Source organism: Prionailurus bengalensis, chromosome C1, assembly GCF_016509475.1.
Source record: "Prionailurus bengalensis isolate Pbe53 chromosome C1, Fcat_Pben_1.1_paternal_pri, whole genome shotgun sequence".
Classification (NCBI taxonomy): domain Eukaryota; kingdom Metazoa; phylum Chordata; class Mammalia; order Carnivora; family Felidae; genus Prionailurus; species Prionailurus bengalensis.
Genome location: NC_057345.1, coordinates 175,626,136 through 175,642,928, shown reverse-complemented (window position 1 = coordinate 175,642,928; position 16,793 = coordinate 175,626,136). Strand labels below are relative to the sequence as shown.

Sequence of the window (16,793 nt, the reverse complement as noted above, 5' to 3'; positions counted from 1 at the left end):
TAATAATAATAATAAACATTAAAAAAAGAAGAAATATATAGATATGAAAATTAAGTCATTTTCTCTGGGACCTTGGAATATTGTAGAAAATACTATACTTACTGACCCCTGTAGATTTTACTGAGCTCAACTTTTCATATTTTTACTAAGTAATAATGTTTAAAAGTATATCATATTATATTGTTAAGGTTTATTGAACACTTTTATTTTGCTTTAATCCTATTAAAACAACATTGTTTCCTGAATTTTACAAACTATAATGTGGTTTCATCTCGTCTCGTGATAAATCCCAAATCACTTCTGGTCACATTTTGAATGCTTTTGTCTCTGTTTTATTCTTCTGAATTGTGAGCTATTTAAAGGATAGAAGAAGCTGAATTATGTTTATTTCCCCAGTTTGTAGCCCCAAATTTCCCCATAGTGTGTTCTTAGCTCGTTGAATGAAACTGTATTACTATAGAGACGATATCTTTAGTTAGTAACACTAGGTGCCTTGCTTTTTCGCTTCTTCGCAAAACAGGCATCTGTGCATTTTCACTTTGATAATGTTTTCCAGAATAGCTTTTACAAAACAGCCTTGGCATCATGATGCTCTTGCCTGTGGGAAAATGTCAGTGTGGTGAAAAGAGAGAACTTCTCTCCTCTGTGACTCTGTGGGGTGCTTTGTTGTATGTTCCAGAGCTGACAGAAAAGGATTGATGCGAATGTATTTCCTTGACCTCAGAGCACTTATTTCCTTCTTTCTTCTCCATAGATGTGCTGGAAATGTTACTAACGCAGATTAAGCAGTTCAGTGATCCTCTGTAGTGCCTTTGGTTTTTGTGATTGCCGGGTCATTTTCCATTCATTATACCTCGTTCTCTTCCATACTGGGCCAAGTATCCTTCTGTGTTGAGTTGAATATCACTCAGGTTCAGCACCTTGGCTCAGAGGCCTGGTTGCTTCATTCTTTGTAATTCTCACTTTTTCGTTTAGCAGCCAACACATTTTCATCACCTGGGCTCTTTCCTGAAATACATACTTTTTTTTTTTTTTTTTACAATTCACAAATCATTTATTTCACCATTGTGCAAAAGTTACCCTTTTCTTTAGGAATTAATCAAACATAATCATTTGGTTCTTCACTGACTGTCTTGCTTATAATATCTTCTAAAACATTATTATCTGTTCATATACCTAATGTATAAATACGAGTCTCTTGCTTCCATATCCTTATTATATCTTCAAAAGCCACTTATGTTTTACTGTTTGAATATCTGAGCGTTTTATATAGAAAGCTACTGTTAAGCCAGGTCACGATCTCGCGGTCCGTGAGTTCGAGCCCCGCGTCAGGCTCTGGGCTGATGGCTCGGAGCCTGGAGCCTGCTTCCGATTCTGTGTCTCCCTCTCTCTCTGCCCCTCCCCCGTTCATGCTCTGTCTCTCTCTGTCCCAAAATAAATAAACATTGAAAAAAAAAAATTAAAAAAAAAAAAAAAAAGAAAGCTACTGTTAAGGATATAGCTGGCATATAGAAAAAGCATTGCTAGACTTTTAAAAAATCATCAAAGGAGCAATTCCATCTTCAGCTATGATGGAGTAGCTGGAACTGAATTTTCTCTCATAATACAAATGACTAGAAAAGTGGACAAAATATATGAAGCAACTGTTTGCAGACATTGATCAAAAGGCAGTGCAGGGGTGTCTGGTTGGCTCAGTCAGTTGAGTGTCTGACTTCAGCTCAGGTCATGATCTCATGGTTCATGGGTTCGAGCCCCATGTCAGGCTCTGTGATGACAGCTCAGAGCCTGAAGCCTGCTTCAGATTCTGTGTCTCCTCTCTTTCTGCCCCTTCCCAGCTCATGCTCTGTCTTTCCCTCAAAAATAAATAAACATTAAAAAAAATTAAAACAAAAAAGGCAGTGCAGGCTTGCGATCTTTGAGAGAAGGGACACGTGAGGTGAGGCTTGCCATCTCTCAGCTTTCTGCATGAACGCGCTTCCAAACCACAGTCACTGGAGGGGAGCCCAAACACAGCATGGTGGTCTCCCTGGTAGAGAATATGGAATTGGAGATTGGGGATTGAGGTGACTGAGCTCTGAGGCATAATATGTTGGAGACAATGGACATATGTGGAGAAAAAGGTAAAAAGTCTGGATAAGGGTCCCTTTGAATTTGTCACTGAATAACAAAACTGCATGCATTTGATGAAATTCCTTAAGTTTGAGAAAATAATTATAGTGATTTGTAAGTGGGACAACTCCCAGAGTTCTCATATAACTGAGAGAAAACCCAAATATATTGATGAAAAATTATAAGAACTTGCAGATTTTAGGTATCTCACTGGATGAAAGGACAGTGTAAATATTTATATACAAATATACTGGCAATGAACAAATAGAAAATTAGACAAAAATTTTAAAAGGACAATTCCATTTAAAATAATGGAACATGAAATTCTTAGGGGTGGATATAAATTCAAAAGTGCACAACATGTACAATGAGATCTATAAAACATTGTTAAAAAGTCATTGGCAAATAAAGAAGACTTTAATAAACAGAGATAGAAAACCTATTAAGAGATTGAAAGACTCATTGTTGTTAGGATATAAATTCTCCCCAAATGGATCTGGAAATTCTATCCTATTCCAATCAAATTCCAGCATATTTTTCTTTGTACATTAATTAGTCAACTCTAAAATTGATATGCAATACAAAAGACCTAAAATGGCAAAACAATTCCGAATAAAAGAGCAAGTTTGGAGAATTTTATCTGATTTCAAGAGTTATAGTACAGCCGCAAAAATTGAGGAGGAGGATGTGAGTATAAGGACAGAAATCAGTGGAACAGAATAAATAGTCTAGAAAAAGATAGTACACAACCATGGTTATTTGATTTTCTATGAAGATGGACATATTATTTTTATAAATAGAATAACAGTTTAATAAAGAAAAAGTAATAAACATGATAAAAGCTCTGCTTCGTTTCAACCTGAATGTTACTTGTTACTCTCCGAAACTCTGTTTCTTCCTGTGCACATTGAGGATGTGATAATCACATAGACAAATCATTAATGTTACTTACACAAATATTTATATTACTTGTCCAAGGGAAAGATCCTTTCAAGTAAATAATGTGACTGTAGGCTTGAAAGCACTTGGAAACATTGGAAAATAACGACATCAACATGTTGTCATTTTATCCTGCCGTGTCTGCTCATGTCTCTGTCTACTAAATTATATATTTTTTTCATTATGCTCATAAGTAGTTTCAATTTTTACTCATGTGTAAAACATGCTGTTTAGTTGACATGATAAGGTATGAATATTGTAGAAGCAGCCAGTGAAATCTCTCAAAAGCGGTCCTCTTTATGCAGAGAACCTAATTATTTTACAGTTAAGACAATGTGACTATTTTAAGAAATTGTTGGTTTTTGTTTAATATGTAATTACTTAAGCATAAATTATTGACAGAATGCTATTAGACGTTTCATTATAGAAATTCATACCAAGTTGTAAGTGTTTTTCCTAGGGAAAGGGAAGATGGTATAAGTATGCAGCACGTAAAACATATGACATACATTGTATAGCACGGCTTGAAAGGTGAAATTCTGTATTATGAGGGAAGACCAATGAGAACTATAGCTTGTGAACTACCATGCCTGAGAACAGGGCAAGCCAAACATTTCAGGAACTATGAATGTGTTTAGTTGGATATGTATGCACAGCTCTCCTTGTGCATGTAAAGTTGCTTTGTTAGCTGTTTTCAAATAGGTATACTTTTGTTTGGTGTGTTCACCTATGTAATAATAGAGGCATGGAAACGAAGTTAATAGGTTTTAAAAAATAAAAAGTTTGCAAAATGGCTTTAGATGCATGGCTTTCAAGATGTTTTGTCTTTTGGGTTAGTTGCTTTTTTTCCCACAACATTATCTTTGATTGCTATTTTTGGGAAAATAGGCACATTGTAGTGTCGGAAATTAAAGAAGTAGATGAAAGACATCAAATTCTCATTAACTTTATAACCAGTCAGCCTCTACAGCAAAGTTAAAATAGGTATATTTAATTTCATAGAATTTCATCAATTCCTCAAACAGGTTTAAAGGCTCTAGAAAGTATGCTGTCTATATTAATTACTATTTTATTGGTTGGGCTAGTAGTGACTTTTCATGGGGATTTTCTCCTTAAGGAATTAAAGAGCATGTAAATACTTTTTCCATTGTCCTTATTTTTAACTTTGTCATTTCATGTTTTATTTGTTCAGAATTGTGAAGACCTATTTACTAATGAGAGTCTTCTGTCCATATAGTCATTTTCCTACCTGCTTAGAATATTTTCCAGGCTGATTTCAACAAATAAGAAACATTAAAAATTAGTCTTAAGCTCTTACTCTCTGCTCTCCTACTCAAGAGAAAAAAGATGAAAAAAGAATAGATTAAGTTACAATTCCTAAAATGTGTCCTATAATTATGAACTAAATTATTGGATATTAATTACATTTTAATATTTGTAATAAAATATTTAAAATGTGAATTCATATATATTGGGGTTAAAGGAATTACTAAAATGGGAATTAGTAAAATATACTCTCATTACTCCTTAATATATCATTAGTAAATGTTATGGGTTTTTTTTTTAATGTTTTTATTTATTTTGAGAGAGAGAGACCATGAGCAGGGGAGGGGCAGAGAGAGAGGGAGACACAGAATCTGAAGCAGGCTCCAGGCTCCGAGCTGTCAGCACAGAGCCCGATGTGGGGCCCGAACTCACGGTCCGTGAGATCATGACCTGAGCTGAAGTCGGACGCTTAACCGACTGAGCCACCCAGGTGCCCCTATGTTATGGTTTTTTTTTTTTAAGTTTATTTATTTATTTTGAGAGAGAGAGCACGCATATGTGCACCAGCGGGGTAAGGGGAGAGACAGAATCCCAAGCAGCCTCTGAGCTGTCAGCACAGAGTTCGATGCAGGGCTCAATCTCATGAACTGTTAGATCATGACCTGAGCCAAAGTCAAGAGATGCTTAACTGACTAAGCCCCCCACGTGTCCCAGTAAATGTTATGTTCTAAATAAATCTAGGAAAATATGACAACTTGGATAATTTACTGTAAAACTTATCTATTTTTCAGACTGTAATTGGCATAACTATCAATTAAATAGGGTGTTCATGGTTCTTATTTTCAGAATCCTAAAAGATAATCATTGGTAATATAAAAACATTTAAATTCTAGTGTGTTGAATCACATAGTTGAGTTAATTCACATGTATATCAGCTAAATTAATCAAACTTGGAATGGAATCAGAAAACAAACAAGTTATCTCTTTTAAAACTGCTTGAACGTTGAAATTAGGCATTTCTATGTTCCCATCCAATGGCTGTTGTAGGCAAAACAGTATAAACTATTTAGCAGTCTAGTCTGATATAATGTTTATCTGTATATATTCTTTTGCTCTCATAAATTAAAACTGTAACAAATTAGTTGTATATAAAAAGATTTTAGTATAAGCCTATTATAACAATTCACTATCTAATTAAAGCACATTAAATGAGAGGTTTTTATTTACAACGAAAAAGACTCCTGAGGTTTCCTTAATATTAAAAATACAATTAGAAATATATCTTTTTTAAAAATTTTTTTTCAACGTTTATTTATTTTTGGGACAGAGAGAGACAGAGCATGAACGGGGGAGGGGCAGAGAGAGAGGGAGACACAGAATCAGAAACAGGCTCCAGGCTCTGAGCCATCAGCCCAGAGCCCGACGCGGGGCTCGAACTCACGGACCGCGAGATTGTCACCTGAGTTGAAGTCGGACGCTTAACCGACTGAGCCACCCAGGCGCCCCCTATCATTAATTTTTAAAGTTTATTTATTTGAGAGAGAGAGAGAGAGAGAGAGAATCTCAGGAGCCTGAAGTAGGGCTCCACGCCCTGTAACTAGAGTTGGGGCTTGAACTCAGGAACCACTGTGAGATCATAACCTGAGCTGAAACCAAGAGTGGGAAGCTAAACTGACTAAGCCACCCAGGCACCCCTCATTACCTATCAATAAAATTAGAACTTAGAATCCATACTTTTATATAGTGGGTCAAAGACAAGTGGCATCCTAGTTCTTGAGTGGAGTCATTCCATTGATTCTTTGATGTTAAACCAAAAAATATGTCACAGATACTTTTTGTTTCATTTCTCTTCTGTACTTGGAAATAATAATACAACTTGTAATTGGGTTGAAATAATTATTCAGGGAAAGGAATCAGGAAAAAAGATAATTCTGGGTTTTTCCACCCCTACTATCAATTCTCTATAGAAATTGCCTGTTTTTATACGCAAAGTAGGCTACTTGAATTACTTCCATATTTCACATTATCTTACTGACTTTTTAAAAATATAACTTATTGCCAAGTTAGCTAATACATACAGTGTATACAGTGTGTTCTTGGTTTCAGGGGAAGATTCTATCTCAATTACTTTTTTTTTTAAGTTTATTTATTTCTTTTGAGAGACAGAAACAGCGCATTGCGGAGGGGCAGAGAGAGGGAGAGAGAGAATTCCAAGCAGGCTTCTCACTGTTAGTGCAGAGGCTGATGTGGGTCTTGAACTCACGAACCATGAGATCATGACCTGAGCCGAAATCAAGAGTCAGACGCTGAACTGACTGAGCCACACAGGCACCCCTATCTTAATCACTTTTAATCACAGATCTTTTGAATAGCAAATGAAGTTCACCATGAATTCTTGCTTTTGTCAATGTGTTAGAAACTTTCAACATCATTTTTGAGACAGTACTATGTTACAATGTAGATGGCTTCATATTTATAATAATTAAAATTAATCTTTAGATAAAATAAGAAATTTATTTATTGACATAGGAAAGAATAATTTTAATGGTAATAAACACATCATTCTAATTTTTTTAAATTGTATATGTAATTTATTTATAATTTGTGGTAATTGATACATGTTTTTCTCACAGATTATGTAAAGACCAGGACAGAGACCACATTAGAAAAAGGTAAACATTCATTTGTATGCTAACTAGAATGTGTGTAAGGCACTTAGAAATTCAATTTTTAGTCTTCTTTGATACGGAGTTCATCATAACCCCATGCCATCTTTGAAATGGTGTTTTCAGTAGATATAATGAAAAATTAGAAACAAATACATGCTATTTGGTAGGGAAGCCTTCAGATGCTATATTTACACCCATTTTAATAAAGCATGATATTTAATATTAGATCAGTCACATTCCAGAGCCATGCACATGCTATTTCAACATCTCCGGAACAGTACTTTAGATGCCTCTAATCTTTAGTTCTCAGAGCTCTAATCCCTTGATATCTCAGCATTGTGTAGCTTTGGCAAGCTTTATCCAGTATTCCCCTGAATGAATATATGCCTTTGAGTTGTCAACAGACTGTATGCAGAAGTGAATGGAAATATTTAACAATAAGTGCTCTTGTCAATGTTATTTAGTGTGTGTGCATACTTTTTATTTTGTGATTTATATTATTTTATTTATTGATTTTACCTAAAAATAATTATTTTCTGATGAATATATTATATTAGCACATGAAAAAATGTACCAATATATTAAGAAAGATATTCTCCTTTCAGGAAAGTCTAGGAACTTACTTGGTCCAATTACCATTTATATCATTTGCATTTGAATGACATAACACTAAACAATGAGATCAAATTATTTAACTCAGACATGAAAAAGCTACAAAATTCAGTGTATTTTAATTTTACTGACTTTGATTTAACTGTGTGAGGGAGTTGAAAGCTTTTGTGAGTGATAACCTTAAGACATTAGACTTTGAATCAAAATTTGTAAAATAAATTCAGTGGCAAAGTTTGTACAAATACCATTGGTGGATATATTTATTTACAAATTTTAAATTAGCTTTCTTAAAATGCCGAGTTAATCTTTACAAAAATGTTCAATGCTTCAATTAAAAGAAAGGAAATACCAACATTTAAATGTTAGAATGTTTTTATAAAAATGTGAAATTAGGAAAAAATTACATGCAGATAAAATTTAACATATAATTATGGTATTTATTGTATATTTAATAATTTAGAATCCATTTTTTTTTACTAATTCATGTTAATATTTTTCCGAAAATGCAGTATCTTATTGTTAGCAAAGTTAATTGGCTCCAAACAGTAAAAATATTGACACTGTATGAAATACAATCTTATAAACTGTAAAGCACAGTATACATTATTAAATGTGAGGGAAAAGAACATGGGATACACAGGCGCTTGCCTAAGAACCACAGGAATCACTTCCCCTAATTGAATCCCTATTTCCCTTTCCTTTCCTCTATAAAATGAGCATATTCAGAGAAACAATTCTTTTACCTTTAACAAGTTATGAATCTATATTTTTTTCTGAGTTTTGTCAGATTGGAATTAACTCAAGAAAAAAATATATATATCATTTCCTTAGATACAAGGCAAAAATGTTCACCCTGTGTAGGTTTATGGAGTTCTTAATCATCCTAGAATAGTGGTCATATTCAAGAGCAAAATAAGGGCTCCTCAATTTTGATTATAACCTACTCCAGTTCAACTGCATTGCTTTGCTCAGTGATATCACCAAGCCTCCAGAATCCCCAATCTGTAGAGTTCAACTTCAGCATTTGTAGGAGATATGACAGTAAGTAGGAGACCCAGGGATGAGAGATATGCTGTGTCAAAGGAAGAGCAAAGATCAAGGAGCAACTTGAATGAATACATTTGTCAAGAGTCAGGGAGGTAGGTGGCAAAATTGCTTGGCTTAAAAGGTTGTTAGAGAGCAGTGAGGTAGGTACGTAGGTAATTAGTTTCCTACTTAGGAGTTCCTCTTCTCTTCATTCTTAATTGATATAGTACATGGAAATTAGAGACTAAAGCTATCAATACTATTCACATGTGTTAAAAAATGTTCAGATGCCATAACCAATGTATAATAAAGACCTCTAAGCATATCAATTTGAAGTTAACTCTGTGATATGTTTTCTAGCATCAATATTGGAACAGTTATAAAGGCAACCATTTTGAAATGGTCTGGTTTAAAACAATTGTCAAGTATGCAGCCTCAAACAAAAGTTAACAGTGAAAATTAATGTGGTTTGTGGAGGTTGGTCTATAGCTTGAAGTCTGTATTTTGTGTTTTAACCAAGCATCAGTTTAGGCCAAGGATTGTGTATATAGATTTAAACGAATATTACTTTATCTGAGGAATATAGTGCATGAGTTTCTTGATTTGTAGCCTTATTTTAAACTGTAGACCCAAGGAGAATTATTTTGCAAATGTGCAATTTCAACTCTGTCCTAAAATAAATTCATATCCTACAATAGGTCCCCATAAATAACAACTTGTAGTTGCAGAATTTCTTAATTATAGTTCTCAGCATAGTTTCTTATTGTTTTCTATTTTTATATGCAATATATTTTACCTCCTCCTTTTTGTTAAACATAGAATTGTTATATTCTCCGTCAAGATGATTTCAAATTTCATAAGAAGTACACGCTAAGGTCAAAATGTATCAAAATAATATTTGAATGTATTTTTTGCTCTTTCTCTTATAGAAAAGAATTACAAAATTTAGAATTGTTTTTTTTTCCCTTGTGCCATAAACTTAACCACTATGGGAATAATAGTAACATTCACCTTGAGAAACAAGAGGCAATAAAGAATAAACAAAATAACTTTCAAATTGGTACTTTGAGAAGTAATACAAAGTAGATATTTTATACTATATTAAATAGAATGTTTTATTTAATAAAACAGTGCTCTCATGGGAAATTGTTTTTTTTTCTGAAGATCTGCAACTGTTGCAGAAATCTTTAACATTATTAAATATATGCTCTTTTCATAGTAAAACACTCCTGAGTATTGCTTCCCTGAGACAGAAGAACAAGTTGCTTTAAGATGTAAAAGGATATACTACAGTTCATTTTGCCACTCTGGTAATATAGGTGCAGGGGAAAAATGAAGAAATTGGAGCTTTGCCCTAAAAAATTCAAGCCCCATATATCTTGCGGTCATAATTTTGAAAATAAATTTAATTCTCTTCTTTACAGAGTACGCATGTAGACAAGGTTTGTAATGTAGATCACAGTGGCGCAACTTTGTGGCAGCTGTGTTTAGTCTGGTTTGGAGTACTATCAAAGAATGGGTATTAGTTTTTTTCCAAATGCCTCTCCAATCCCTGAACATGTATTTCCTTTCTGATTCTATACTGTTGGAGTCACTCCAATGCCTGGAAGAAGAAAAATAAGAGACACAGTGGTAGATGTCACACCTAACACAGATTCCAGCATAAGTATTCAGGAACTTCTAAGAATAGCTCTGAAAGCTTCCATACGCCTCAAAGCTTCTGCTCCAATATTTTAAAAATTGAAACCATTGTAATAACGCGAGACATTACACTTCTTTCCCTAATGAGAGCCTACCCCTGAAAAATATGAAATATTCCTAGGTCTTTCCTAAATGTCAATGCACATAAGCCTAATAAACATAATTAGACCAAAATTTTGTCATAATATTTTGTACTTCCAAACCAAGGGTAAAATAAAATACCTTTATTCTCTCCATTCATGAAATAGTTGATAGTTATTGCCCTACTAATTTACTATGAGAAATTTAGAGCTTGAAATTTCAATAGCAACTATATGTGACAATAGATGTATCTTCCTTATTCTAAATGTCACAGTAGATGCAGATTATTTAATATTGTGCAGTTGTGGATAAAGTTCTATGTTTATCTTTTATCTTTCACTTTTCATGTTTACTCACTAAGTAACTTCCACTTTGTCAGTTACACATTTAATCAACACAAATTATTCACAAAAAAGAGTATTCTTTCTGACATTTTTATAATTTCTAGAAAAGCCAGAATTCTGCTTTTTGGATGAAGACAGTGGAATCTGTCGAGGTTATATGACTAGGTATTTTTACAGCAATGACACAAAGCAGTGTGAACGTTTCAAGTACGGTGGGTGCCTTGGCAATCAAAACAACTTTGAATCACTTGAGGAATGCAAGAACACCTGTGAAGATGCAGGTAAGTTTATTTCCCATCTCGTTTTACTTCATTTAGAGTCATTCCTTTAAAAATAAGGCATCTTAGAAGATGCTCAGCTTTACTCAGTTTTTGTTCCAGCCATGCAAATGAAGATACATTTGCATCCACTAAATCTGCTAAAAATTAGTCACTATGTTAACTTAAAAAAAAGAGGGCACTTGGGTGGCTCAGTCAGTTGAGCATCCAACTCTTGACTTCAGCTCAGGTCGTGATCCTAGGGTCATGATCTCATGGTCATAATCTCAAGACCCACGTCAGGCTCTGCTCTGACAATGCGGAGACTGCTCAAGATTCTCTCTCTCCTTTCTCTCCCTCTCCCCTTCTCCAAAATAAAATAAATAATTTTGTGAAGCAATAGAAAGTTAAGAAATGTATAGTGGAAATTATTTCCATAGATTTTTTTTAAGTTACATTACTTAATTTTCTTTCCTGAGAATATTGTAGTACAATGTAGGCATAAGAATCAGGCTGCTGAAATCCCTTAGATTTATAACAATTTGAGAGCAAGTAGTACTTTGGAACCTACCACAGAAAATCAATCATCTTTTGTCTAACCATAAAATTTACTAAAGGATTGCCTTAAACTTTAACTGTTAACTTTTTTGGCCAAGAACTACAAAGTTGCTCACAGAAATATTATCTTTTTAACTGTATATATAACTGTATATTAACTGTATATGTGAGTATAGTAAATATTTACTGTTAACTAATTTAACATAGCAATGTGAAAAAATTTCCAGAAGTCTACTCTTAACACAACCACTATGCTTTGCTTTACATGTACAATTATGAACTTATGACACTGCTGTGTTTTAATTGGCTGTATTTTTTTCCCAGTGAATGATAACCAGCTGGATATGATTGTGAATAATACATTACTGTCTGAGACTACGGACAGTATGTTACCACTTTATTCTACGACTAATATGTTACTGCCTGAATCTGTGAATAGTACATTACCGCTTGATTCTGTGAATAATGACTCCTTCACTCCCCAGCCTACCAACGTCCCTAGCTTTTTTGGTAAGAATCCTTTTAAAATTGCTACCAGAAAAATATTATGGTAGAAATAGAAATGGAAGGTATATTAGAACTTTGCTTTTTTAAACAATGTAGCTCTTGTAATCTAATGATAGGTGTGTTGAAATACTGAGATTCAAAATGTTTAAGTCTTTCAGTCTCATAAGGGTGATAATTTTCCTAATCTATTTTAAAGTATGCTTTGAAATAGGCTTTTGATTACACATCACTTGAAAACTTCCCTATGATATTCAACTCTATGCCAAATTATCATATAAAATAATTCTCACAATTATCAGCATCAACATCTGATGGTAAAGTGCTATAATGGCAGCGATGTGTCAAAGGCAGTAAGGTGCTCTTAAATTGAGCATGGTATTGGGCAAGGCCTCAGGTGTTTGCTCACAGGACAGATTAGGAATTTGTTGAGTAACCATCCCCAAAGGTTAGGTCACGCTGAAAGGAATTTTCTTTTGGATTTCTGCAAAATTCTTTTCTGGGCTATGCCTGGGCTATTTAGGGCTATTCTGAAGATACTTTTCAGCATATTTATCAAATTTAAACAAACATTAAGGAAATATACCAACAAAACTGCAGAGCTGGAAAAAATAGTAAAATATTGGAAAACGTAACCAGAAACCACAAATATCTGGGCAGTTAAAAATCATCTAGAAAGCTGAAAGTTAACAGGATAAAGGTAAGGTCCTACCTAAATTTTAAAAGTCACATGTGCTCATTCAAGAATTGGAGATTTTGCTTAGAAGCAGTCCATGTGAAAGTTTTAAACGTAAAGTTGACAAGAGTTGGAAGAGTTCTGTGGCTGTTAAATTTGTAGCCTTTGGGTAAAAAGAGACAGGGGCAGGGGTTCTCCACCCCAGCCATGTATCAGAATCAGATGGTATTCAGAATCAGACAGTCTCTGAGCAGGTCTTTGCAACAAACAAACAAACGAGCAAGCACAGGGCAAACAAAATGTCTGCCCAGATGGATTTAAAGCACTGCAAATGTTAACTATCCCTCATCTAGAAGGTGGGATATACATACCGAGTTTAGTCCCACACTGACCTGATCACGTCTGTGGGATTTGCTTCAGCCCTGAATGCCATACCTTAGAAGTCACAAAGACAACCGGAAACATGTTTACAGAACGACTGGGAAGTATAAGGAGATGTGAGAGCTAAAGAGGGAACATCATATAGGCTCTATCATGTGAAAGAAAAATTAGGTTCTCTACATCCCTAAACCTCTGTCCTCTCCATTTTAATCCGCTCCTCCCCACATCCTTACCCTTCCTTATTTCCCTCAAGCCAGCCTAAGGATCAGGATTAATTTGTGAAATCTAAAGTAGATGTCTCTTTCTGTAAAGTGTTTATTTTTTAATGTGAGGTCTTAAAAAATGAATGGGTAGTTTAGGGATTAAATTCCCTAAATTGTAGGCATTCAAATTCTAATAGCACTTGAGATGTCATTAAAGGGCATATAACATTTCAGAGGGAGTTTGAAAACATAGTATATTCAAATGCCTTCAGGTCCTTAGATTAGATTCTATAATTAGAGCAATGAACTCAGTGCCAGATGAATTTGAGTCTCATTTTTAAACAATACTTTGTAATCATGGTAAGAATAAATGTCTTTCTAGTTCTGATTTTTTATCTGTAAAATTAAGTAATTTCATTGCATTGTTTGTGTTCTTGCAGCCCTGTGTCTTTCAGTGACATTTTGTTTAATCCAGTTAAGAGTCACATATTGAAAAAGCATGCTAAATCCTATGGTGTGAAAGATGTGGAAGTTTAGAATAACAAACTTAATGGGCTTAATGATACATGTGATACAATATATCTGCTAATAAAATAAATGCATGAAATCAATTTTCAATATGTTTCAATATTTTTTGTTTGGATTACTTCACTAATTGAAATAAAGGTCTTCATTCATTTGTCATTATAATCAATGGAGTAAGTCAGGAGATGTTTGTGCCTTAAAGTTTTATGAAATATAAAAATGATTTTTGGCAGGTACTTTAGCAATATAGAAAGGAAGAGACGGACACCTGAGTGACTCAGTCAGTTAAGCATCCAGACTCTTGATCTCAGCTCAGGTCATGATCTTGAGGTTCGTGAATTTGAGCCCTCCATCGGGCCCTGTGCTAATGGTGCAGAGTCTGCTTGGGATTCTGTCTCTCCCTCTCCCTCTCTCTCTGCCCCTCCCCTGCTTGTGCTCTCTCCCTCAAAATAAACTCAGAAGAAATGTCTTAATAAAAATTTTAAAAAAAGAAAGGAAGAGATAAAATACATGTGAGAAAGTAAATGAGTTTTCAATACTGTCTGATAAATGTCCTGAGTTTTTTATGTAGCTGCACAATAAAAAGTATACCAAATTAATGGTTATAATGATAAATTATTAACTAAGGAAACAGTAAAAATTCACAACATGAACTTAAAAGAAAACATTAAGAGGATTTTTATTTAACACAAGAGACGTTTAATTCTTTTATAGTAACTGCATTTAAAATAGGGAAAATCTGCCTCCTTTCTTTTTGTCCAGATAATTTTATTTTTTATTGTATTTGTTTGCTTCAAAATCTAAATTCCTCTAGCCAGTTTGTTTTTCCTTTTTTTTTTTTTCTAGGAGTATTTATTTCTCATTCTTTTGTTTTTCTAACATTCCTAAGTCAAAACATGAAATAATGTTGCAAGAACTACTATGGGAAGTTTGATACCAAGAGTGGCTTAATGTGTAAAGGGTGACAGTGAAGCTCCACCTTAACTATTTTTAAGATCTTCATGATCCCTCGTCCACCCCATCCAAGTACAGGTCGGAATGCAGCCATCTCTCCTCAATGCGACCTGGATGATCCTTTCTCCATCTCATCCAAGTAGCGGAATGCAGGAAGGCAACTGTGCCCCCACGTTTCCTATACCTAGATTATCTCTCTCCTATTCCACCAAAGGTTTTTGCTGAGGTCTATGAAGACACTCTTCATATTCCAGCTCTAAAATAGCTACATCTACCAGAGTTTGCAATTATATTATTTTATTACAATTTAAGAAAATATGGCTCCATGGTTTTTTTTTTTTTTCATTTTCTTTTTAACATTTTTTCATTTTTGAGAGACAGAGACAGAGCATGAGTGGGGGAGGGGCAGAGAGAGAGGGAGACACAGAATCCGAAACAGGCCCCAGGCTGTGAACTGTCAGCACAGAGCCCGATGCCGGGTGCGAACTCACGGATGTGAGATCATGACACGTGAGCCGAAGTTGGCAGCTTAACTAAGCCACCCAAGCCCCACTATGGTTCCATGTTTATGTAAGACCTTGTTATTCTAGGTTTTAGCAAATGTGTAAGCTTCTCTGTATTAGTTTCTTTTGAAAAGATGTAAATCTTTTTTTATTTTGATTCAGTGAATAGGAACAGTATCATACCCCACAACACAAATAGGATAGTATTCATTTAAAATTCTTTCCGTTAAATAACAGTCCTTAGGTAGGATATTTGAATATTCCCAAAACACGCTAGATTATGTTGTTGTTATTAAGTAGAATATTTTTAAATATAATTTTAAAGTTTCTCTTCATGATGATAATAGGAAACATTTTAAAAGTTTTGCATGCTTTTACTAGAAAACGGTTTGGTGATTTTTTAAATTGCTATTTATTCTTAACTACATATTGCACATAATCTTGAGAATTTTTTTTTCTAGTGAACCATCTTGACTGAAGATATCTGAATGCTTACCAAGCATTCTCTCACTACATGTGTGAGAGAAATAATTCTAAAACAATCTCTGTAAACATGTGCAGTTCTGTGCATAATGTTCAGAATGAAAAACTACCACAATTAGTTTTCTTTGACTTTTCCCTTGTGACTGGCACTATATTATAGTAGATAAAAGACTCCGAGCCTGAAGAGTTGGGCTCAAATCCCAGGTCTTTCACTTACTAGCTGTGCAACCTTGAGATACTTCATAACCTCTCTGAACCTTTTTTCCCAGTGTAAACTGAGGATGATAATATAGTACCCACCTTACAGGTTTTGTTGTCAAGTGAAATCAGTCGATATACATAGCTCACTTAGCATAGTGCCTGATACCTATTCCATGCTATATAAATGTTACTCATTATTATTATTTATGGGATTCATAGAAATACACTGACAGTGCAGAGCCTGCTTGGGATTCTCTCTCTCTCTCTCTCTCTCTCTCTCTCTCTCTCTCTCAATAAACTTTTTAAAAAGTGATTTATTTTCTTAGTTCTCTTTACTTCTGTATGTCAGCTCTTAATAGCTGCCTTGGGACTACATCAGTTATATGATATTTGGGAAAAAAATCTTCAGATAGACTTCAAAAGCCCACTGGCAACTCAATCTGATATTTGGAAAATCATTTGGGTACCTGAGACTCACTTTCTCTTGCCTGACTGTATTCAGCATATGCCCTATTGGCCAGATTCTACATACATGTGAAAAAAAAAACAGGGAGAAAAAAACATAAACATAAAACAAACATATACAGACACACGTAGACATACACATACATCTGACAGAGAAAAGAAACACCTATATATTTGACCTAGTCCCTCATTGCTTCATTGGCCTTTTGGAAGCGATGTTATATAAACTGCTTGGATGAAAGTCAGACACCATTACTGTTAATTTATAGATTTGCAAGACAATGTTGTCTTCTATTTGGCCTCTTGTTGAAAATGTGCTTATACATGGCAACCATG

The 16,793-nt window shown here is 34.3% G+C and overlaps 1 protein-coding gene across 3 annotated transcripts in view; it reads left to right on the top strand.

Moving 5' to 3' along the window:
- The window catches only part of TFPI (tissue factor pathway inhibitor), a 106,538-nt gene that overhangs the window by 73,961 nt on the left and 15,784 nt on the right, over positions 1-16,793 (top strand). For all 3 annotated transcript variants that reach the window (XR_006296884.1, XM_043577251.1, XM_043577250.1), the window contains 3 exons: positions 6,948-6,986; positions 10,852-11,028; positions 11,887-12,072. Coding sequence is in view for 2 of the 3 variants with exons in the window: in XM_043577251.1 (XP_043433186.1) it covers positions 6,948-6,986; positions 10,852-11,028; positions 11,887-12,072 (402 nt within the window). In the remaining variant the exon portion in view is untranslated. The remainder of the gene's footprint in view (positions 1-6,947; positions 6,987-10,851; positions 11,029-11,886; positions 12,073-16,793) is intronic.